At 48.7% G+C, this 23,660-nt stretch overlaps 1 protein-coding gene across 3 annotated transcripts in view; it reads right to left on the bottom strand.

The window, feature by feature from the left end:
* Window positions 1–8,896, bottom strand: part of SMG7 (SMG7 nonsense mediated mRNA decay factor) — a 76,822-nt gene extending 67,926 nt beyond the window's left edge. For all 3 annotated transcript variants that reach the window (XM_038757615.1, XM_038757614.1, XM_038757617.1), the window contains exon 1: window positions 8,565–8,896. In XM_038757615.1, coding sequence (XP_038613543.1) covers window positions 8,565–8,593 — 29 coding nt within the window. In that variant the 5' untranslated portion in view covers window positions 8,594–8,896. The remainder of the gene's footprint in view (window positions 1–8,564) is intronic.
* Between the last annotated feature and the right edge of the window lie 14,764 nt (window positions 8,897–23,660).

Genomic DNA, 23,660 nt, shown 5'->3' with positions numbered 1-23,660 from the left:
TGAAGACATTTTGGCCCACTGCAACTGATTCAAGTTATGAATGGGTCATGAAACAAGGCCCCCAGATGCAGCTTTAGCATGGTACTCAGCACACAGTTAAGTGCACAATAATTGCCATAGCTTCATTTGTATTTAATGAGCACTTACTGGGTGCAGAACACTGCACTAAGCGCTTGGGAGAGAACAACATGGCTCAGTGGAAAGATCCCGGGCTTGGGAGTCGGAGGTCATGGGTTCTAATCCCGACTCCGCCACTTGTCAGCTGTGTGACTTTGGGCAAGTCACTTAACTTCTCTGTGCCTCAGTTACCTCATCTGTAAAATGGGGATTAAGACTGTGAGCCCCACGAGGGACAACCTGATCACCTTGTACCCCTCCAGCATTTAGAACAGTGCTTGGCACATAGTAAATGCTTAACAAATACCATCATTATTATTATAATTACAACATAACAATAAACAGACACATTCCCTGCCCACGATAAGCTTACGGCCTACAGGGATTTGATTGGAATATATGCACGAGAAGAGAATACAACAACTGTTAGTGCAAAAAATAAACAGCAACGGAATTGAAATTACGAGAGCAGCAGAATGCCATTCCTACACTACAGTTCGACCAGTAGACGGCCTGAAAAAAGTTTTCTTCTGAAACCTACTATACTGACGGCCTTAAAGCTCAACTCCGGGCCATTACATAAGTTATCTGACTCTGCTCACTCACCTACAACTTCCCAGGATGTCCCCACCATTGCCTCTACACAGTCCTCTTCCTCTCCGTCCTGAACAGATTTCCCAATCAATCAATGGTACATACTCAGTGCTTACAGTGTGCAGAGCACTGAAGTAAGCATTTGAAAGAGTACAATAGAGAAGGCGTTTACAATTTTGCCCGACACTTCTGACTGTCTCTCAATGTACGTAATCAGAACCCAAGATGTGCTTGTTTTCGAAACCCTGGGACCGAGTCTCTCTTCAAACTATACTCTTCCGTTTACTTGGGCTATTGACCCCGGTGATGTACTTTTTCACTCCCTTTACCCAGTGAACACAGCCTTAGCACTCTCCATCTGCCCACAAAAGCCATTTCCCCACCCAACCCCATTGCAAGTCACACAAGTCTTCCTCTTTCCCAAGGCCTACATTCAGCCAACACCCTAGATATTTATAGTATTTACTGAACACTTACTGCATACCCAGCCCTGTACTAAAAACTTGGGAGAGTAAAATACAACGGAGTTGGTCACCACAATCCATGCCTGCAAGGAGCTTACAGACCGAAGGGGGAGAGAGACTTTGAAATAAATTACAAAGAGGTGAAAAATCTGAGTACAAGGGTGTGTGCAGAAAGTAAATATCCAAGTGCTTAAGGGGTACGCGTCCAGCCACATGGGCGAAGCAGAAGAAAGGGGAAGTGAAGGCTTAGTCAGGGAAGGCTCTTGGAGATGATGTGATTTTAGTAGGGCTTTGAAGAAGGGAAGAGTGGAGGTCTGTTGGACAGGAATGTGGAGAGAGATCCAGGCCAGAGGGAGGAATGTGGAGAAGGGGTTGGAGGTGAGACAGACAACGACTGAGGTACAGTGAGGAGGGTGGCGTTAAGAGGAGTGAAGTGCACGGGTTGGGCTGCAGTAGATCGGTAAGTTAAGGTAGGAGGGAGAGAGTTGACCGAGTGACTTAAAGCTGCAGATGGGAAGAGTCTGTCTGATGCGAAGGGGGATGGGCGTTCAGGGGGAATGGGGAAACAAACTGAACAGTTTCTTAGAAAATGATCCGTGCAGCAGAGTGAGGTATGGACTAGAGAGGGGAGAGACAGAAGGCAGCGAGGTCAGCAAGGAGGGTGATGCAGTAATCGACAGGATATGAGAAGTACTCAGATCAGAAAGGTAGCAGTTTGGATGCAGAGAAAAGGGCGGATTCTAGAGGGGTGCAGGATGTATTCTTATATTGTACTTTTCCAAGTACTTGGTATAGTGTTCTGCACACAGTGAGCGCTCAATAAATACGACTGACTGAATGACTGGTGACAGACGAGCTATGAGGGATGCATGAGAGAGAGAGAGATGAGTCGAGGAAAACGCCAAAGTCCCGGGCTCGCAAGTCAGGAAGGATGGTGGTGCTGCCTATAGAGAAGGAGAAGTCTGGGGGAGGATAGGACCTGCTGGGACACTGAAGAGTTCCACTTTGGACAGGTTAAGTTTAAGGTGTCCGTGGGACATGCAAGTAGAGATGTCCTGAAGGCAGGAGGAAATGTGAGACTGCAATGAAGGAGAGAGGTCAGGTGGGGAGAAGGAAATTTGGTAATCATCAGCGAAGAGATGGTATCTGAAGCCGTGGGGGCGACTGAGTTCGCCAAGGGAGTGGGTGGCGACGGAGAATAGAAGGGGACCCGGAACTGAGTCTCCTTCGCTATACGTCTGCCTCCCACTCTCAGCCGCCTTCTCGATACTTCCCAAATGTGTTACACTGCTCCTCCTCTTCTCAACATCCCACATTAACGCAGGCTGCTCACATCACGCACCATTAGCCATTAAAATCCAACTGGGGCAATACTGTAATTATGGTATTGAAATCCTTTATGATGTTCCAAGCACTGTGGTGCACGCTGGGGCTGATACGAGGAAATCAGATCAGACACAGTCCCTTTCCCCACTCAGGGATTACAATCTAATAGGTTGGAAGAGGAGCTATCTTATCCCCTGATGAATGTGGTGGTCCTAAATTTCAGCTTCTTAAAGGAGAGGGAGGAGTGGTCAGTAGCTATGCAATTTAAAAATTGCTTGGTCATTGTCCTTTCCACCACGGTTAAAAGTAGAGTAACTAATCTTCTGCTCCCACGGTCAAGGTCACAGAGAATGACCTCCACATACCCAACCACTTCCAGAAACATCCTCAGAGGCTGGAAAAAGACAATATCTATTTTTCCAAGGAGAAGCTGGAGGAGAAAAATATGCTTCCTCTAACTGTGATGACACCCCTCCATCCTCCCAAATCTAGGCATCCTATTCTTCGCAGGAGCAAAATTAAGCAAGGCAAGAACTCTGGGAAGGAAACGGAGAGACGTTCGGGGGTACAAACTTTATCCTTTCTTCATTCCCTCAGCCACTGAACCCCAAATCCAGTCTCAGGCCTAAGGTACACTCTGACATGCTTTTATGCAATCAGGACCGGGTGTAGAGTTACCTCTTCAGGATTTTCCCTGCCTCACTTTTAGCCACTCACCAATAAAGACCCCTTCGCAGGAGCCCGGTTCTTATATTCCCTGCCAGCTGGGAATAGTGATTTTTACAACTGTGGGGAGGTATGGGAGGTGATTTGCCCTAGTTTTATAACAAAAACTATTCATTTCCACTCTCATCCCTCTTTTGGAGTCCATTAATCGGAGCCCCACTAAAATCATTCTACATTCAGGGGACTGAGTCTCCCACACTAGGGGCTGGCTTTCCCAGAAGCCAGAATACTCACAACACAAACACAGCACCGTTGTGTTTGTAAGCTCCTTGTGCTCTTTTCCCCAAAACATTTAGTAGACTGCACTCCATTGATGCTTAATATATACCAACACTACCATACAATATCCTAACTCCCCACAGCATAAGTGCTCAGCTTCACCTATTTTGGGTAAAACCCCAGATCTCCAGGCCTCCATCATCCTTTATTGTTTCAACATCTTTTGTTCTTCCTAGTATTTCTGAATACTGTACAGACAACTCCCGTTGGCACTGCTCTCTAAGGCCTACCTGCCTCTTTAATCCACATTCTGTCTTCCCCTCTGGACTGGACATTCGCTGTGGGTAGGGAATGTGTCTACCAACTGTTTTACTGTCCTCACCCAAGTGCTTGGTTCGCACTCTGCACCCAGTAAGCACTCAATACATACGAATGATTGATTCTCCCTTTTAATCTTCTGCACTACATTGCGCTGCCTACTAATTCATCACTTTACTTTCTTAAGAGGCCTCATCAACTCCCAATGGATCAAGGTCCTCTGATGTCCAGGACGGCTTCCCCATAAACTGATGTAGTATGTACCCTCCTATACATCACTTTCAGTTCCCTAGGGAATTTCGGCATAATGACCTGCCTCCTCATTTCCATTTTGGTCACCCAAATTAATTCCCTTAACTCGAACGGGTGGAATCTTTTTTTCCACTTTTCCCCACACGTCTGAACTCTCCCAGTCCCCACAAAATACTTTGCCTCAGTGCAGCAATAACGCCTCCCTTTCCGCTTTTCATCAGAGAACTGCGTTCCACTTTCCTCGTCCTTGGCACTTGGATTTACGCCCTTTATTCACCGCCCCCACCCCACCCACCCCTTGACACTTATATATGCCCCTTGACACTTATATACGCAGCAAGCTGGTTGTGGGCAGGATATGCGTCTGATGTTATACTGTTCCCTCCCAAGCGCTTAATACAGTGTTTTGCATATACTAAGCGCTCAGTAAATACGATCGAATAGCAATAATTTATGTATATTAAAATCAGTCTCCCCCTCTAGACTGTAAGCTCTTGGTGGGCAGGGGGCGTGCCTACCAACTCTGTGCTTTAGAGAAGCAGCCTGGCTTAATGGAAAGAGCAAGGGCTTGGGAGTCAGAGTACACGGGATATAATCCCGGCTCCGCCACTTGTCTGCTGTGTGACCCTGGGCAAGTCACTTAACTTCCCCGGGCCTCAGTTACCTCATCTGTAAAATGGGGGTGAAGACTGTGAGCCCCACGTAGGACAACCCTATTACCTTGTATCTACCCCGGCACTCAGAACAGTGTTTGGCACATAGTAAGCACCTAACAAATCCCATAATTATTATCATTATGATTATTATTAACTGTTATAGTGTACTCTCTCAAGCGTTTAGTACAGTGCCCTGCTCAGGACGAGTGCTTGATGAATACGACTGCTTGACTGACTTATTCCATCCCACCTCTAAGTTCTTCAGGCCCATGTGACTCATCCCTTTCGCTGCACCCTCCCACTCCTTTTACCACTATCTCCCTCTGGGTACCAAGTACCCAGGCCTTCGATGGCCCCCTCCGCCTCCACACACGCAGAGGACACCTGCTGTATCTCCCTAAATTGCCTTCCTGTGCCACCGCCTCAGCCCCCTCATTACCCTTCTAGAACATCGCCTCCCACCAAGGCGCAATCAGTCCATCGATATCATTTCTTGAGCGCTGCCTGTGCATGTAGCAGCATGCTAAGCACTCGGGAGAATACAATACAACAAAGTTGGCAGGCCCATTCCCTGTTTTGCAGCCTAGAGGGGACCGATCCTAATTTCCCCAGGATGTCCACCCCCGGGCTGCACCGATCCTCATCTCCCTAAATCTTGGTCCTCTCCCTAGCCCCCCGACCCCTCGCGTCCCGGCTCTGCCGACTTTCAGCCGGTCCCAACGTCATGCTTGGCCCCCACCAGATTCCCTGCTGCAGCCGGGACCCCAGCCGTGCCCCCCCAAACTCCCCCGTGCTTCCTGCGAGCCCTGACTTCCCCCGGGCCACCATCATGGGTTCTAATCCCGGCTCCGCCACTCATCAGGTGTGTGACTTTGGGCAAGTCACTTCACTTCTGTGGGCCTCAGCTACCTCATCTGTTAAATGGGGATGAAGACTGTGAGCCCCACGTGGGACCACCTGATTGTCTTGTATCGCCCCCAGCGCTCAGAACAGTGCTTGGCACATAGTAAGCACTTAAATACCATCATCATCATCATCATTATTATTATTATTATTATTATTGAGAAGCAGCATGGCTTAGCGGAAACAGCCAGGTCTTGGGAGTTGGAGGCCAAGGGTTCTAATCCCGCTGTGCTACTTGTCTGCTGTGTGACCTCGGGCAAGTCACTTAGCTTCTCCGGACCTCAGCTCTCTCATCTGTCAGATGAGGATGAAGCCTGGGAGCCCCACGTGGGACCGCCTGATCGCCTTGGATCCTCCCCTCCGGCGCTTAGAACAGTGCTTCACACATAGTAAGCGCTTAAAAAATACTATTATCATCATTATTATTATTAGCTTCTCCGGGCCTCAGTTCCCTCATCTGTGAAATGGGGATGAAGCCTGTGAGCCCCACGGGGGACTGCCTGATGGTCTTGTGTCTCCCCCTCAGCACTTAGAACAGCGCTCGGCACATAGTAAGCGCTTCACAAATGCCAGCATCATTATTATTAATAGCTTCTCCGGGCCTCAGCTCCCTCATCTATCAGATGGGGATGAAGCCTGGGAGCCCCATGTGGGACTGCCTGATCGTCTTGTATCCGCCCCTCCGGCGCTTACAACAGTGCTTTGCACATAGTAAGCGCGTAACAAATACCGTCATTATTTGTTCATTCAATCGTATTTACTGAGTGTTTACTATGGGCAGAGCACTGTACTAAGCGCTTCTATGGGCCTCAGCTCCCTCATCTATCAGATGGGGATGAAGCCTGTGAGCCCCACGTGGGACAACCTGATCGTCTTGGGTTCCCCCCACCCCCAGCGCTTAGAACAGCGCTCAGCACACAGTAACCGCTTCACAAATGCCGTCATTATTATTATTAATAGCTTCCCCAGACCTCAGCTTCCTCATCTGTCAGATGGGGATGGAGCCTGGGAGCCCCACGTGCGACTGCCTGATCGCCTTGTATCCGCTCCTCCGCACAGTGCTTCGCACATAGTAAGCACCTCATAAATACCATCATCATTATTATTAATAGCTTCCCCGGGCCTCAGTTCCCTCATCTGTCAGATGGGGATGGAACCTGGGAGCCCCACTAGGGACCGCCTGATAGTCTTGTATCCGCCCCTCTGGTGCTTAGTACAGCGCTTCGCACATCGTAAGCGCTTCACAAACACCATCACCATTATTATTATTAATAGCCTCCCCGGGCCTCAGCTTCCTCATCTGTCAGACGGGGATGGAGCCTGGGCGCCCCACGTGGGACTGCCTGATCGCCTTGGATCCGCCCCTCCGCACAGTGCTTCGCACATAGTAGGCACTTCATAAACACCATCATCATTATTATTATTAATAGCCTCTCCGGGCCTCAGCTTCCTCATCTGTCAGATGGGGATGGAGCCTGGGCGCCCCACGTGGGACCGCCTGATCGCCTTCTATCCTCCCCTCCGGCGCTTCGCACATAGTAGGCGCTTCATAAGCACCATCACCATTATTATTATTAATAGCCTCTCCGGGCCTCAGCTTCCTCATCTGTCAGACGGGGATGGAGCCCGGGCGCCCCACGTGGGACCGCCTTGATCGCCTTGGATCCGCCCCTCCGCACAGTGCTTCGCACATAGTAGGCGCTTTATAAATACCATCATTATTATTATTAATAGCTTCTCCGGGCCTCGGCTTCCTCATCTGTCAGATGGGGATGGAAACTGGGCACCCCACGTGGGACCGCCTGATCGCCTTGTATCCGCCCCTTCGCACATAGTAGGCGCTTCATAAATACCATCATCATTATTATTATTAATAGCCTCTCCGGGCCTCAGCTTCCTCATCTGTCAGGTGGGGATGGAGCCCGGGCGCCCCACGTGGGACCGCCTTGATCGCCTTCTATCCTCCCCTCCGGCGCTTCGCACATAGTAGGCGCTTCATAAACACCATCACCACTATTATTACTAATAGCTCCTCCCCGGCCCTCAGCTTCCTCATCTGTCAGATGGGGATGGAGCCTGGGCGCCCCACGTGGGACCGCCTGATCGCCTTGTACCCTGCCCTCCAGCGCTTAGCACAGTGCTTCGCACATAGTAAGCGCTTCATAAACACCATCACCATTATTATTAGTAGTAGCTTCTCCGGGCCCCAGCTTCCTCATCTGTCAGACGGGGATGGAGCCTGGGCGCCCCACGTGGGACCGCCTTGATCGCCTTGGATCCGCCCCTCCGCACAGTGCTTCGCACATAGTAGGCGATTCATAAACACCATCATCATTATTATTATTATTATTATTATTAATAGCCTCTCCGGGCCTCAGCTTCCTCATCTGTCAGATGGGGATGGAGCCTGGGCGCCCCACGTGGGACCGCCTTGATCGCCTTGGATTCGCCCCTCCGCACAGTGCTTCGCACATAGCAGGCGCTTCATAAACACCATCATCATCATTATTATTATCATTAATAGCCTCTCCGGGCCTCAGCTTCCTCATCTGTCAGATGGGGATGGAGCCTGGGACCGGCTGGTCGCCTTCTCTCCTCCCCTCCGGCGCTTCGCACATAGTAGGCGCTCCATAAGCACCATTACTAGGTCCCCCCCCGGGCCTCAACTTCCTCATCTGTCAGATGGGGGTGGAGCCTGACCGCCTTCTCTCCTCCCCTCCGGCGCTTCGCACATAGTAGGCGCTTCATAAGCACCATTATTAACAGCTTCTCCGGGCCTCAGCTTCCTCATCCGTCAGATGGGGATGGAGCCTGGGGCGCCCCACGTGGGACCGGCTGGTCGCCTCGGATCCGCCCCTCCGCCGGCGCTTAGCACGTCGTAAGCGCTTCACCAGTACCGTCCCTATTGTTATTATTATTATTGTTATTATTATTATTATTACTATTGTTGTTATGATGCAGCGGCTGCGGGGCGGGTCTCGGGCCTCACCGGAGGTACTGCGCGCTGTGCAGGCTCATGGTCCGCCGGCGGCGGCGGCGTCGCGTCCGGGCCGCGTCTCCCCTCAGGCTCCTCGCGGCGGCCCCGCGGCCCCGCTGAGGCGAGCGGCCGCCGCCATCTTCCTCTGCTCCGGCTCCTCCTAGCCCGGCGGGGGCGGGCGGGCGGGCGGACCACCAAGGCGGCCGCGGGAAGAGGAGGAGGAAAAGGGGGAAAAGGAGCAGGAAAAGGAGGAGGAAAAGCGGGAAAAAGGGGGAGGAAAAGCGGGACGGAGGGGGGTGGGTCTGAGGAGCCGCGGCGGAGGCCGGTCCGGCCCGTTGGGCGCAGGGACGGCCCGACCCGAGCTGAGGGAAGGGGGGGGGGGCGGGGGAGGAAGCGAGGCCGCTCTCGCGAGATCTCCCGCGCGCCGCTTCCGCTCCCCGCGCCCCCCCCCCCGCTCCGATTCATTCATTCATTTATTCATTCATTCAATCGTCTTTATTGAGCGCTGATTGGGTGCGGAGCGCTTGGGAGGTCCAAGTTGGCCACATCGAGAGACGGTCCCTGCCCAACGGGGGGCTCACAGTCTAGAAGCAATCATCAATCAATCGTATTTATTGAGCGCTGACTGTGTGCAGAACGCTGGACTAAGCGCTTGGGAAGTCCGAGCTGGCAACATAAGAGAGACGGTCCCTATCCAACGGGGGGCTCACAGTCTAGAAGCAATCAATCGATCGATCGTATTTATTGAGCGCTGACTGTGCGCAGAGCGCTGGACTAAGCGCTTGGGAAGTCCGAGTTGGTGACATAGAGAGACGGTCCCTACCCAACAGGGGGCTCACAGTCTACGGTGGGCTCACAGTCTAGAATCAATCATCAATCGATCATATTTATTGAGCGCTGACTGTGTGCAGAGCGCTGGACTAAGCGCTTGGGAAGTCCGAGTTGGCAACGTAGAGAGACGGTCCCTACCCATCGGTGGGCTCACAGGCTAGAATCAAGCAATCAATCAATCAATCAATCGTATTTATTGAGCGCTGTGTGCAGAGCGCCGGACTAAGCGCTTGGGAAGTCCGAGTTGGCAACATAGAGAGACGGTCCCTACCCAGCGGCGGGCTCACAGTCTAGAAGGGGGAGACAGACAACAAAACAAAACCTATTAACAGAATAAAATAGAATAAATATGTCCCCAGCCCGTTGGGAGTAACCCTCAACAGCGTAATAATTAATTAAATAATTTTTAGACTGCGAGCCCACTGTTGGGTAGGGACTGTCTCTATATGTTGCCAACTTGTACTTCCCAAGCGCTTAGTACAGTGCTCTACACAGAGTAAGCGCTCAATAAATACGATTGATTAATTGATTAATAATAATAGCATTTATTAAGCGCTTACTATGTGCAAAGCACTATTCTAAGCACTGGGGAGGTTACAAGGTGATCGCGTTGTCCCACAGGGGGCTCCCAGTCTTAATCCCCATTTTACAGATGAGGGAACTGAGGCCCAGAGAAGTGAAGTGACTTGCCCGAAGTCACCCAGCTGACAAGTGGCGGGGCCGGGATTTGAACCTATGACCTCTGACTCCAAAGCCCGGGCTCTTTCCACTGAGCCACGCTGCAGCTCCTCTGAGAGCGTACCTCTCTTCCTCCCTTCAAAGCCCTACTGAGAGCTCACCTCCTCCAGGAGGCCTTCCCAGGCTGAGCCCCCTCCTCCCTCTCCCCATTCATTCAATCGTATTTGTGGAGCGCCTACTGTGTGCAGAGCACTGTACTAAGCGCTTGGGAAGTACAAGTTCATTCATTCAATCGTATTTATTGAGCGCTTACTGTGTGCAGAGCCCTGTACTAAGCGCTTGGGAAGTACAAGTTTATTCAGCCAGTCAGTCGTATTTATTGAGCGCTTACTGTGTGCAGAGCCCTGTACTAAGCACTTGGGAAGTACAAGTTCATTCATTCAATCGTATTTGTTGAGCGCTTACTGTGTGCAGAGCCCTGTACTAAGCGCTTGGGAAGTACAAGTTCATTCATTCAATCGTATTTATTGAGCGCTTACTGTGTGCAGAGCACTGTACTAAGCGCTTGGGAAGTACAAGTTCATTCATTCAATCGTATTTTTGAGCACTTACTGTGTGCAGAGCACTGTACGAAGCGCTTGGGAAGTACAAGTTCATTCATTCAATCGTATTTATTGAGCGCTTACTGTGTGCAGAGCACTGTACTAAGCGCTTGGGATGTACAAGTTCATTCATTCATTCAATCGTATTTGTTGAGCGCTTACTGTGTGCAGAGGACTGTACTAAGCGCTTGGAAAGTACAAGGTGGCAACATCTAGAGACGGTCCCTACCCAACAGTGGGCTCACATCCCCCCCGCCTTACCCCCTTCCCCTCCCCACAGCACCTGTATCTATGTTTGTCCGTATTTATTACTCTATTTTCTTTGTACATATTTATCCTATTTATTTTATTTGGTTACTGTGTTTTGTTTCGTTCTCCGCCTCCCCCTTCTAGACTGTGAGCCCGCTGGTGGGTCGGGCCCGTCTCTCTACGTTGCCGCCTTGTACTTCCCAAGCGCTTAGTCCAGTGCTCTGCCCACAGTAGGCGCTCAATAAATACGATTGATTGATTGAATGAATGAATGAATGAATAGCATCCTCTTTCCCGTCCCACCTTCACTCCGCCCCGCCGGGAACGGCGCCCCTTCCTCCTCCAGCTCCGCGTGTGCCCGTGCCCGTGCCCGTGCCCGTGCGCGTGCCCGTGCGCGTGCCCGCGGAGGGCAGGGGAGGCCAACGCGGGAGAAAACCGAAATGGGATGCGCCGTTGCCGTGGCGACAAGTGGCTGCGGTTCCGTCGCCATGGCAACCGGCGGGCGGGCGGGCGGGGGGAAAGGAGGGACATAATGATAACAATGGTATTTGTTCGGCGCTTACTATGTGCCAAGCACCGTTCTAAGCGCTGTATATATGTATATATGTTTGTACATATTTTTTACTCTATTTATTTATTTTATTTGTACATATCTATTCTATTTATTTTATTTTGTTAGTATGTTTGGTTTTGTTCTCTGTCTCCCCCTTTTAGACTGTGAGCCCACTGTTGGGTAGGGACCGGCTCTATATGTTGCCAATTTGTACTTCCCAAGCGCTTAGTACAGTGCTCTGCACATAGTAAGCGCTCAATAAATACGATTGATGATGATGATGATGATGGGGGGATACAAGGTCACTAGGTTGTCCCACGCGGGGCTCACCCCCATTTAATTCATTCATTCAGTCGTACTTATTGAGCGCTTACTGTGCGCAGAGCACTGACTGTGAGCCCACTGTTGGGTAGGGACCGTCTCTAGATGTTGCCAGCTTGTACTTCCCAAGCGCTCAGTACAGTGCTCTGCACATAGTCAGCGCTCAATAAATATGATGGAATGAATGAATGAATGGACTAAGCGCTTGGGAACTCCAGGTTGGCAACATCTAGAGACGGTCCCTACCCAACAACGGGCTCACAGTCTAGAAGGGGGAGATAGACAACAAAACGAAACGTATTAACAAAATAAAATAAGTAGTATAGTAACTATGGACAAGTTAAATAAATGCAGTAATAAATCAGTACAAACGTATATACAGGTGCTGTGGGGAGGGGAAGGAGGAAGGGTGGGGGGGGAGAGGAAGGAGGGGGCTCAGTCTGGGAAGGCCCCCACGATGCATAAAATAATAATAATGATGGCATTTGTTAAGCGCTTACTATGTGCAAAGCACTGTTCTAAGCGCTGGGGAGGTTACAAGGTGATCAGGTTGTCCCACGGGGGGCTCACAGTCTTAATCCCCATTTTACAGATGAGGTAACTGAGGCACAGAGAAGTTAAGTGACTTGCCCAAAGTCACCCAGCTTACAATTGGCAGAGCAGGGATTTGAATCCACAACCTCTGACTCCAAAGCCCAGGCTCTTTCCACTGAGCCACGCTGCTTCTCCGTGTGCCTATGCTGCATATGTTTAGCATAATAACAATAATGGTATTTGTTAAGCACTTACTATGTGCCAAGCACTGTTCTAAGCGCTGGGGGGGATACAAGGTCATCAGGTTGTCCCACGGGGGGCTCACAGTCTTTTAATCCCCGTTTTCCAGATGAGGGAACTGAGGCCCAGAGAAGTGAAGTGACTTGCCCATGGTCACACAGCAGACAAGTGGCGGAGCTGGGATTAGAACCCACGACCTCTGACTCCCAAACCCGGGCTTTTTCCACTAAGCCGCGTTGCTTCCCTGGAAACTCCTGCCGCGGGTGCCATGGTCCCCCCTACCAGTCCCGGGGCTGCGGCGGGACTGCTGATGCCCGAGGGAGCTGAGCATCTCCCATGGCGGTGCCCGGAGGGGTGGGCATTGTTGCCTCTGAACCCCGGCGTCCTGGTCTCCACTGCCTAGAGAAGCAGCATGGCTTAATGGCAAGAGCACGGGCCCGGGATGTGGGTTCCAATTCCACCTCTGCCACTTAATAATAATAATAATAATAATAATGGCATTTATTAAGCGCTTACTATGTGCAAAGCACTGTTCTAAGCACTGGGGAAGTTACAAGGTAATCAGGTTGTCCCACGGGGGGCTCACAGTCTTCATCCCCATTTTCCAGATGAGGTAACTGAGGCACAGAGAAGTGAAGTGACTTGCCCAAAGTCACACAGCTGACAATTGGCAGAGCAGGGATTTGAACCCATGACCTCTGACTCCAAAGCCCGGGCTCCTGCCACTGAGCCACGCTGCTTCTCACTTGCCACTTGCCTCCTGGGTGACCTTGGGCGAGTCCCTTCACTTCTCTGGACCTCATTCATTCATTCAATCGTATTTATTGAGCGCTTACTGTGTGCAGAGCACCGGACTAGGCACTTGGGAAGTGCAAGTCGGCAACAGGTAGAGAGGGTCTCTACCCAACAACAGGCTCACAGTCTAGAAGGGGGAGACAGACAACAAAACAAAACATGTAGACGGGTGTCAAAAACGTCAGAATAAATAGAATTCTAGCTATATGGGAACCTCAGTTCCCTCATCTGGAAAATGGGGATTAAGACTGGGAGTCCCACGTGGGACCCCCAGCGTTTAGAAGAGTGCTTGGCATATAGTAAGCGTTTAACAAATACCATCATCATTATCATTATTATTATTATTATTCCCCAGGCTCCACAATGCACCCACAACCGAGCCAGGAGCCCCTCAACAAATCAATCAATCAATCAATCATATTTATTGAGCGCTTACTGTGTGCAGAGCACTGTACTAAGCGCTTGGGAAGTACAAGTTGGCAACATACAGAGACAGTCCCTACCCAACAGTGGGCTCACAGTCTAGAAGGGGGAGACAGAGAACAAAACCAAACATATTAACAAAATAAAATAAGTAGAATAGCAGTGGGTGAATTAATTCAGTCGTATTTAAACAGCGTATTGAAGCAGCATGGCTCAGTGGAAAGAGCACGGGCTTTGGAGTCCGAGGTCATGGGTTCGAATCCCGACTCCGTCACATGGCTGCTGTGTGACCTTGGGCAAGTCACTTAACTTCTCTGAGCCTCAGTTACCTCATCTGTAAAATGGGGATTAAGACTGGGAGCCCCACGTGGGACAACTTGATCACCTTGTATCCCCCCCCCGGTGCTTAGAACAGTGCTCTGCACAGAGTAAGCACTTAACAAATGTCATCATTATTTTATTTTATTTATTTATTTTTTTACTGAATGACAGGTGGAGGGGGCGAAAATCCGTCCATCGATCGATCCATCGATCGTACTGATTGGGTGCTTCTCGAGGGCAGAGCGCCTTACTTAAGCACTGGGGAAGAAAGGTTTATTTTGATGGTGCTGACACCTGTCTCCTTGTTCTGTTTTGCTGCCTGTCTCTCCCTTCTGGACTGTGAGCCCGTTGGTGGGTAGGGACTGTCTCTTTCTGTTGCCGAATTATACTTTCCAAGCGCGCTCAATAAATACGATTGAATGAATGAATAACACTCAATAAACCGGTGAGTTCCACAGCCAGCCAGCTTCTGTGCGGGGGCAAAGGGGTCAAGGGTCCCAGCCCATCACTTCGGCCAGCGATCAAGGTTGCCGCGGGGCTATTACAGTGCGGGGATGGAGTAGGCCAGCGCTCCATGCCCCTGCCTTTGCCCTCCCCCTTCTGGGACCAGGCCCACTGAATCCTTCGGGGTGGGCAGAGGAAGCAGCGGGCTCGACATTGCCCAAAACTGAAGGCAAAAAGCCCCGATAGCCTGCGATCTTCGTCGACTGCCGGAGGAAAGCTTTAGCTTGGCCCCCTGAGGGGTGGGAAAGGAAGGGAACGATGCCACGTGCTGCAGGGGAGGGAGGGTGGGAAGAGAGGAGAGTGGAAAGGGAGAAGGATCTAGGTGAAATGGGATAGTCTCTTCTACAGATAAATAGACTACGGAAGCGTCTTTGAACCGCGCATTCCCCCAACACTTGGCAAACGTAAACAGATTTCACCCTGGAAATGCAGTCCCGGTTAGGAAAATGCAATAAAATAAAAAGTGCACTTATCTCCCCCCTCGCCCCCCACCCAAACACACACACACACACACTCACACTCATTCACTATTGAGTGCTACCTTCCCTAGTCCTCACGTCCACCGCAAAGAAGGTAGGTGGAAAGGCGTGTGATCCCACTTGGACAGTTGGGAACCCTACGCGAGCGATTGGGAAAGCAGAAGAAAAGCCCTCTCACTGAACCGGTGGTCGACGAAATTAAGGCCCAGTTAAGTCACAAAAGCAATTCCCCAAAACGGAATCGCGCCTCTCTCCGGTTTCCAAAGTAGCCTGTCACTTTATCCCCACGAGTGGTCCGAGTCCGGATTTTCACCTGACTCACAGCTGACTCACATTCAAGGAAGGCACAGAGCCATCTAGTGAAGCACTGAAACACCCTTCATTTCACAAAATGGTCTGCCATCCCTGGGTTGAATTTGCCGGACACACCTCACGTCACTCACATCTCAGCTGCGATGTGGTGAAGTTTTGGAAAATACGAGGATTTGCCGAATTTTCAATAAGCACTCCATGAAGGACTGTAATCATCACTTTGATTCATCAAGCAGTGGCATTTATTGAGCTCATAACTGTGTGCAGAGCACTGGTACGAAGAACTTGGGAGAGTACAACAGTTGGCAGATGCGTTCCCTGCCCACAGTGAACTATTATAGTCTAGAGGTGATTTTATTTGGTGTCTGTCTTTATGATGCTCTAGGAACTCAAATGACACGATCAAAAACCATCACTACATCACAGCCATGACTGCCCCCCACCCCCTTAGGTGGAAACAGATCAGAAAGGGGGCATTGTTTGTCATCATAAAAGCATTGCTTTCTATTTCTAGGTCAACTTCCCCCTAAGGAATGTGGATCCTTTTATAAGCATTATTTTAATAATCCTCCCAATACCGGGAGCTTTGGTATATAAAAATAACGGTGGAAAAATTTACTGGACTTCATAAAATGACCCAGATATGTTTTGTGACAGATAGATATTAGAAATACTAACGGTATACCTGGAATTTTAGAACCTCATTCAAGATATTGTTGGGGCCTTAAAAATAAAAGGCTTCTCCCACTCCCAACCTCTTGTTCACATTGTTCCTCTGGCTTGGAACTCCCTCTCTCTCTCAATCCAATCAACCACAGCCCTCTCATCATCATCATCAATCGTATTTATTGAGCGCTTACTATGTGCAGAGCACTGTACTAAACACTTGGGAAGTACAAATTGGCAACATATAGAGACAGTCCCTACCCAACAGTGGGCTCACAGTCTAAAAGGGGGAGACAGAGCTCTCCGTATTTAAAGTCCAACTGAAAGCCCATCTCCTCCACAGCCCTTCCCTGATTAATTCCCAGGAACCCAAGTCACATTAACCCATCAGCCACCTCTATCACTTGTGTACTTATTTGTACCAATCCTCAGCTCTCACTGTGCCTTTTTCTCATCTCTGTGCCACTGACTTCTAGACTCTAAGCTCGCTGTGGCCACGGAGCATGTCTACAAACTCTGTTGTATTGTACTCTCCCAAGTGCTTAATACGGGGCTCTGCATACAGTAAGCGTTCGATCAATAGCACCGATTGAATGACCTCTTGCCCTCCCTCCTTTCTATCCAGAACTTCCTTCCCCTTCACATGTGGTAGACCCTGCTCGCCCCATCGTCAGGGTCTTCAAAGCCACATCTCCTCCAGGAGGCCTTCCCTGATTAATCTTTCCTATCATCACTCTATTCTCCCCTCTCTTGCCACCTCAGCACTGTCACATCACCTAAGCATTTGGATACTCACATTCTCCACCCCTACTTTTGTACTGCTGCCCCTATGTTTATACACTTTTTGTTTTCCCCCTACCTATCATTTTTTAAAATGATATTTGTTGTGCACTGCTATGTGCCAGACAAGGTACTTACTAAGTGCTGGCGTAGACACAAGCTAATCAGGTTGGACGCAGGCCATGTCCCACACAGGGTTCACAGACTTAATCCCCATTTTACAGATGAGGTAACCACAGCCCAGAGAAGGTCACACAGAAGAAAAGTGGCAAAACCCAGATGCTTCTGGCTCCCAGGCATGTGCTCTATCCACTCTGCCATGCTAATTCTCTCCTATAATTTATTTTAGTGTCTGTCTCCCTCACCAGGCCGTAAGCTCCTACTAATGTATGCTACCAAGTGCTTAATAGAGTGCTCTGCACAGAGGTGCTCAATAAGTGTATTGACTGATGTTTATACATGTATTTAATTGTACAGTCAAGTATGTATTTTGATTATTCTGTATTTTCATGTCTGTCTCCCATATCAGAATATCAGCATCATCATCAATCGTATTTTTTGAGCGCTTAATATGTGCAGAGCACTGTACTAAGCGCTTGGGAAGTACAAATTGGCAACATATAGAGACAGTCCCTACCCAACAGTGGGCTCACAGTCTAAAAGGGGGAGACAGAGAACAAAATCAAACATACTAACAAAATACAATAAATAGAATAGATATGTACAAGTAAAATAAATAAATAAATAAATAAATAGAGTAATAAATATGTACAAACATATATACATATATACAGGTGCTGTGGGGAAGGGAAGGAGGTAAGATGGGGGGGATGGAGAGGGGGACGATCTCCGTCTCAAAGCTTAAGCGTGTAAGATGGCCAAACTACAATGCTGTCGGCTTCTCTTCCTTCTCTGGGCTGCCCATACTGGAAGGACCTGAAAACTTCTGGATTCCTGGGTTAATTTGGGGACTCCTTTTCCTTTTACTTAAAACATACTGAAGGCTCACCTCCTCCAAGAGGCCTTCCCAGACTAAGCCCCCTACTTTCCTCAGCTTCCCCTCCCGCCCGCATCACCTCAACTCACTCCCTTTGCTCTTCCCTCCTCTCCCCACCACACAGCACCTATGCATTTATGTATATATGTATAATTCCATTTCTTTATATTGATGCCTGTATACTTGTTTTGATGTGTACATATCTATAATTTTATTTATTTATATTGATGCCTGTTTACTTGCTTTATGTCTGTCTTCCCCCTTCTAGACTGTAAGCCCTGTGCGGGCAGGGACTGTCTCCCTTAATTGCTTAATTGTAGTTTCCAAGCGCTTCGTACAGTGCTCTGCACACAGTAAGTACTCAGTAAATACAATTGAATGAATGAATGAATGACTGCGATATATGTTGCCAACTTGTACTTCCCAAGCGCTTAGTACAGTGCTCTGCACACAGTAAGTGCTCAATAAATACAATTGATTGATTGATTGATCTCAATTAGAGTTCTCTAGGTGCTCTAATTCTGGGTCCTGGGGAATTTCCAGTATTTCATTTATCTCTACTCTAATAATCCCTTGGCTACACCATGCATCTTCTGAACTGCCAACACTTGGAGGAGGGCCACATATTGCCATCAATTTTCAGGGAATTCTGGCAGCAGTGGCACAGCTGTTACAGAAGGCAATCAACTGCACAAGGGAGTTAAGATTAATTTTCTGTCAAGCTTATGTGAAAGTCAAATTTGGTTCTGAACTCGAGTAGATAGAACTCAGATTTCCAGGTCTATAGGGAGTTTTCAACCAGTTCCTGTTTCCCCGTTCCTTCAGGATAAATCTATAATTAACCAGGAACTCATGAAGGGCCTCAAGAATGACACTGGTTTAGGTAGGATTGATCCTAGCCAGAAGGGGGATCGAGGTTAGATGGCCCAAGGCCCCTTCAACTCTAGGATCCTTATACTGTTTGATTTGTTTTTTCAGTCTTTTTACTTTGAAATAAACCATGCCTTGTTGGAGCTCACTAGACAACCAACATTGTTTTAAACCAAATCAGAACACCAGTTATTAGTTCATTCACTTCCAAGAATTATTATTAGTATTATTTCTTCTTGAGAATATCTGATTTTGAAAGGTCCTCAGAATAAACAAGGTAGTTCAGTCGAATGCCTCTGTTCTCACCTAAATTGCCCTTTACCCTTCCCAATGATATATTCGGCATCACTGTTTTTCCACCATGATATGTCACTTTTTAATGATATCTGTTAAGTTCTTACTGTGTGCCAGGCACTGTACTGAGCGCTGGGGTAGACACAAGCTAATCAAGTTGGACACCGTCCCTGTCCCACTTGGGGCTCCCGGTCTTAACCCTCATTTTGCAGATCATCATCATCATCATCATCAATCGTATTTATTGAGCGCTTACTATGTGCAGAGCACTGTACTAAGCGCTTGGGAAGTACAAATTGGCAACATATAGAGACAGTCCCTACCCAACAGTGGGCTCACAGTCTAAAAGGGGGAGACAGAGAACAAAACCAAACACACTAACAAAATAAAATAAATAGAATAGATATGTACAAGTAAAATAAATAAATAAATAAATAAATAGAGTAATAAATATGTACAAACATATATACATATATACAGGTGCTGTGGGGAAGGGAAGGAGGTAAGATGGGGGGATGGAGAGGGGGACGAGGGGGAGAGGAAGGAAGGGGCTCAGTCTGGGAAGGCCTCCTGGAGGAGGTGAGCTCTCAGCAGGGCCTTGAAGGGAGGAAGAGAGCTAGCTTGGCGGATGGGCAGAGGGAAGGCATTCCAGGCCCGGGGGATGATGTGGGCTGGGGGTTGATGGCGGGACAGGCGAGAACGAGGTACGGTGAGGAGATTAGCGGCGAAGGAGTGGAGGGTGCAGGCTGGGCTGTAGAAGGAGAAAAGGGAGGTGAGGTAGGAGGGGGCGAGGTGATGGACAGCCTTGAAGCCCAGGGTGAGGAGTTTCTGCCTGATGCGCAGATTGATTGGTAGCCACTGGAGATTTTTAAGGAGGGGAGTAATATGCCCGGAGCATTTCTGGACAAAGATAATCCAGGCAGCAGCATGAAGTATGGACTGAAGTGGAGAGAGACACGAGGATGGGAGATCAGAGAGAAGGCTGATGAGGGAAGTGAGGGAAGTGAGGGAAGTGAGGCACAGAGAAGTGACGTGTCTTGCCCAAGCACACAGCAGACAAGTGGTGGAGCCATGATTAGAACCCGAGTCCTTCTGACACCCAGGCCCATGCTGTATCCACTAGGGAACAGTAGCTTGGCACATCCATTTCAGAGGATGCTCCTTGCCCCTTTCCCAGCAGGAAATCAGTTTGGTTTGACCCGGCTACCTCCCTTCTTGCCACTTCCTGTCCAGCTCCACCTGGGTCCCGCCAACCACGCACACCCAGGTAACTGATCTCAGCAGTCACCACCCAGGGTCCTATTCAGGCTGCTGGGACTTCTTCAGGGGCCTCTGGGTCTCCCAAGAGCTCCACGGCCTCTGGTGCATTGGGGCACACGTCCCCATTCCCCTCACCCCCGTGGAGGATCCCGGCTGGCCGTGATAAACGGCTCTGGCTCATCGTCTCCGCAAAGTGGATGCTGCTGCCAGTGTCCATGGTGATGGGGGTGGAGGGATGGCTGACCACTCTGCTGGAGGCAGTGATGCCAGAGACAGCTGGGCTCCGTTTTCCAAGGAACAGGGGAGGGAGGTGCAGGCAGGGAGTAAGGGGAGAAAGTGGGAATCAGCTAGAGGGTGTTGGGAAAAACAACAAGCCCAGAGCCGTTCTCTGCTGGTGGAGGGAGGTGGGGGTGAGGGGATATCAGCCTCACCACTTCAGGGATTAGAGTTCCTGAGGGCCCCAGGGGCAGATGCAGAGGTCGATCAATCGGATTTATTGAGCGCTTACTGTGTGCACAGCAGTGGACTAAGCGCTTGGGAAACAATAGAACAGACACATTCCCTGCCCACAGTGAGCTTACGGTCTAGAGGGGAAGACAGACATTACTATAAATAAAACTACAGATATGTACGTAAGTGCTGTGGGGCTGGAAGGGGAGATGAATAAAGGAAGCAGTTAGCCAAGGTGACACTGAAGGGGGTGGGAGAAAAGAAAAGGAGGGTTTAGTCAGGGAAGGCTTCTTGGAGGAGATGTGCCTTCAATAAGGCTTTGAAGGAGGGGAGAGTAATTATCTGCCAGATAGGAAGAGGGAGGGAGTTCTAGGCCAGAGGGAGGACGTGGGCGAGAGGTCAGTGGTGAGATAGATGAGACTGAGATACCGTGAGAAGGTTGGAATTAGAGAAGCAAAGCGTGCTGGCAGGGCTGGAGTAGGAGAGGTCTGAGGGAGGCCCTGAGGGAGCTCAAAACATGTAGGTGCTCGGCATTTGCACCCAGGATATGGCAATGGACACAGGTTTTATTTAGGTTATTGGGAGGGTTCTAGCTGAGATCCTGGTAACATTTTCCTGCCTCCCTTCCTCTAGTGGTGGCCTGTGACTCGAGGGAGTCACAGGAGTCAGGTCTGCGAGGCAGCTGCTGAGACCTCGGGACTGGGGCACGCACGACTGGTGGGAAGGAAGCTGGAGTCAGACAGAGAGGGGTGAGAGAAAGACAGACAGGTCAGACGGGGACTGCTCCCTGCCACTGAAGGAAAAGGAGGTGGGGACAAGACCCAGGGGTCCAACCATCAGGAGGGGCCCAGGTGGGATGAATCGATGACCAATTCCTAGGTCCCTTCTGCTTGTGGCCGCAACTCAGCTTGAACAGGTCACAGCACACATTGTTGGTTTTTAACTGGGAGAGAAGGGTCAAGTTCTGGGTGCAGGGGAGCCAGGAAAGCCTCTCGGAATAGGGGAAGAGCAAGAGACGAGTTATGGGGAAGTAGTGGCGAGGAATTTACAGTGAATTTTTACTGAACTGTAGAGCTCAGCCATTATGTTGGGGTTGATTTTGGAATGATCCCAAGTAACTGCCTGTATTCTATGGGAAAATGGACCCCACAATAAAGCCGCAGTTTAGAGGACTGTAATCCAGCTGTATTGTGGAATATACCTGTACAGGGCCACCTAACAGATAATTAATCAAAAGAAGGCTGTTCTCACTCCCAAGAAAACATCCCATCTGCCTATAGGCTATTTCTCTGAGACTACCTTGTATCCACAATCCTTTTAGAACCATATTAAAATCTTTAAGATCAGAGGTTTTTGTTTTTTGGGGGTTTTTCTTTAACTTTCACTGTCCCGAACCCCAGTTAAGGACTCCCTCAGAGTCATCATAGCCCAGGTGATGTCAGTATTTCTTAAACTTCCAATAGCTTTGAGTCTGCAGATGTGGAGTTTGATTTGCACAAAATCCTCATCCGTAATCTTGGGAGTTAAATGGCTGGGGAGAGTGGGCAGGGTTTTTTATTTGAAAGGAAAGGTGCTGACCTGACCTGTTGAAAAAGACTCTATATTCCATTTTCATTTTCTTTCTTAAAAATCTCTTAATTACACAAACTTCATTCATTCATTCATTCATTCAATCCTATTTATTGAGCGCTTACTGTGTGCAGAGACGGTCCCTACCCAACAGCGGGCAACTTCATATAGGCTAATAGCTTCAGCTTCCTCCCCATCCTCCTCCACGCAGTCATTGATCATAAATGCTCACAGAAGAAAAGTCACATGATTTCTGTTTCACCTACTTTCCTTTCCCTTAGTTCTCCTCCTGGGATGGAGCTAATGAGCAATTAATGGTCAGAAAGAGGAAAAAGCTAAGAATTTGAATATTCCTCAAACTGGATCACCAGCCTCTGAATAATTCATCTGCAGAGCACGATCCCAGTGTGCACTGGGCACACACACACACACACACACACACACACATACACACAGACACTCACACACTCACACATACACACTGTCCTTTGTAGTAAAAGAAGATGCCAATGGTGGTGAAATTATAATAGTTCAAGAGAGTCGATATGGTCCAAAAAGAAATCACAGGTCTGGGAGCTAGGCTTCTTGGATCTTCTGAAGGCTTATTTACTCTTGCTCCTGAATCTTGAGAAAGTAATTTGCTCCCCTGGTCTGTTTCTTGTTTGCAAGGGGATTAAAAATACCTATCTGGTTTTGTCTCAGAGCCATGCTGGGAACATGAATTAGATAATGTCTATAAAGCGGTTAGATTCAGTTGGAAGAGTACATTACATTTATAGTGTATTGTTACTGTTATTGTTAATGTTCATAAAATACTGTGTACTTTTGTATCTGCTATCTTTGTGACATAAAACATTGTTATTGCTACAATTGATACATTTAGGTGTTTTTAAAAAAATATAATTTGTGACTATATAAATGTTAAACCTGAGACATTTGTGCTGAACTCATGAGATATAGCCTATTTAACTCTGGGCTTTATAAGGTCCAAAGATATTAAAATGTGCTTGTATGGGGTGAGTTGGATTGTCAATCACTTTCAGATTTATCTTTGAAGATGTATTTCTTTGAAGAGATGTGGAAAGGAAGAGAGAGAAAGGATTGAATAAGTTCAGAGAACTGGAGAATCCCAAGGATTACTGAGAGCTTGTCTGTATAAATCAACAACTGTTTTCACAGAATGTTGCTAATATTAACAGAAAATAAAACAAATATTTAACAACCCACTGAGCTCTAGAGATGAGAGAACTATATATATGCTAGGCGTCTGTGCTTCTTAAGTTTTCTTCTAAAGAAAGGACCAGAAGATTATCTTGTGACCTAAACTGATAAAAATGTAATTGTTTCCATCTGATTCTGCATTGCTGATTTGATGCTAGA

Source organism: Tachyglossus aculeatus, chromosome 16 (assembly GCF_015852505.1).
Source record: "Tachyglossus aculeatus isolate mTacAcu1 chromosome 16, mTacAcu1.pri, whole genome shotgun sequence".
Classification (NCBI taxonomy): Eukaryota; Metazoa; Chordata; class Mammalia; order Monotremata; family Tachyglossidae; genus Tachyglossus; species Tachyglossus aculeatus.
This window is presented reverse-complemented; position numbering and strand designations above follow the sequence as displayed.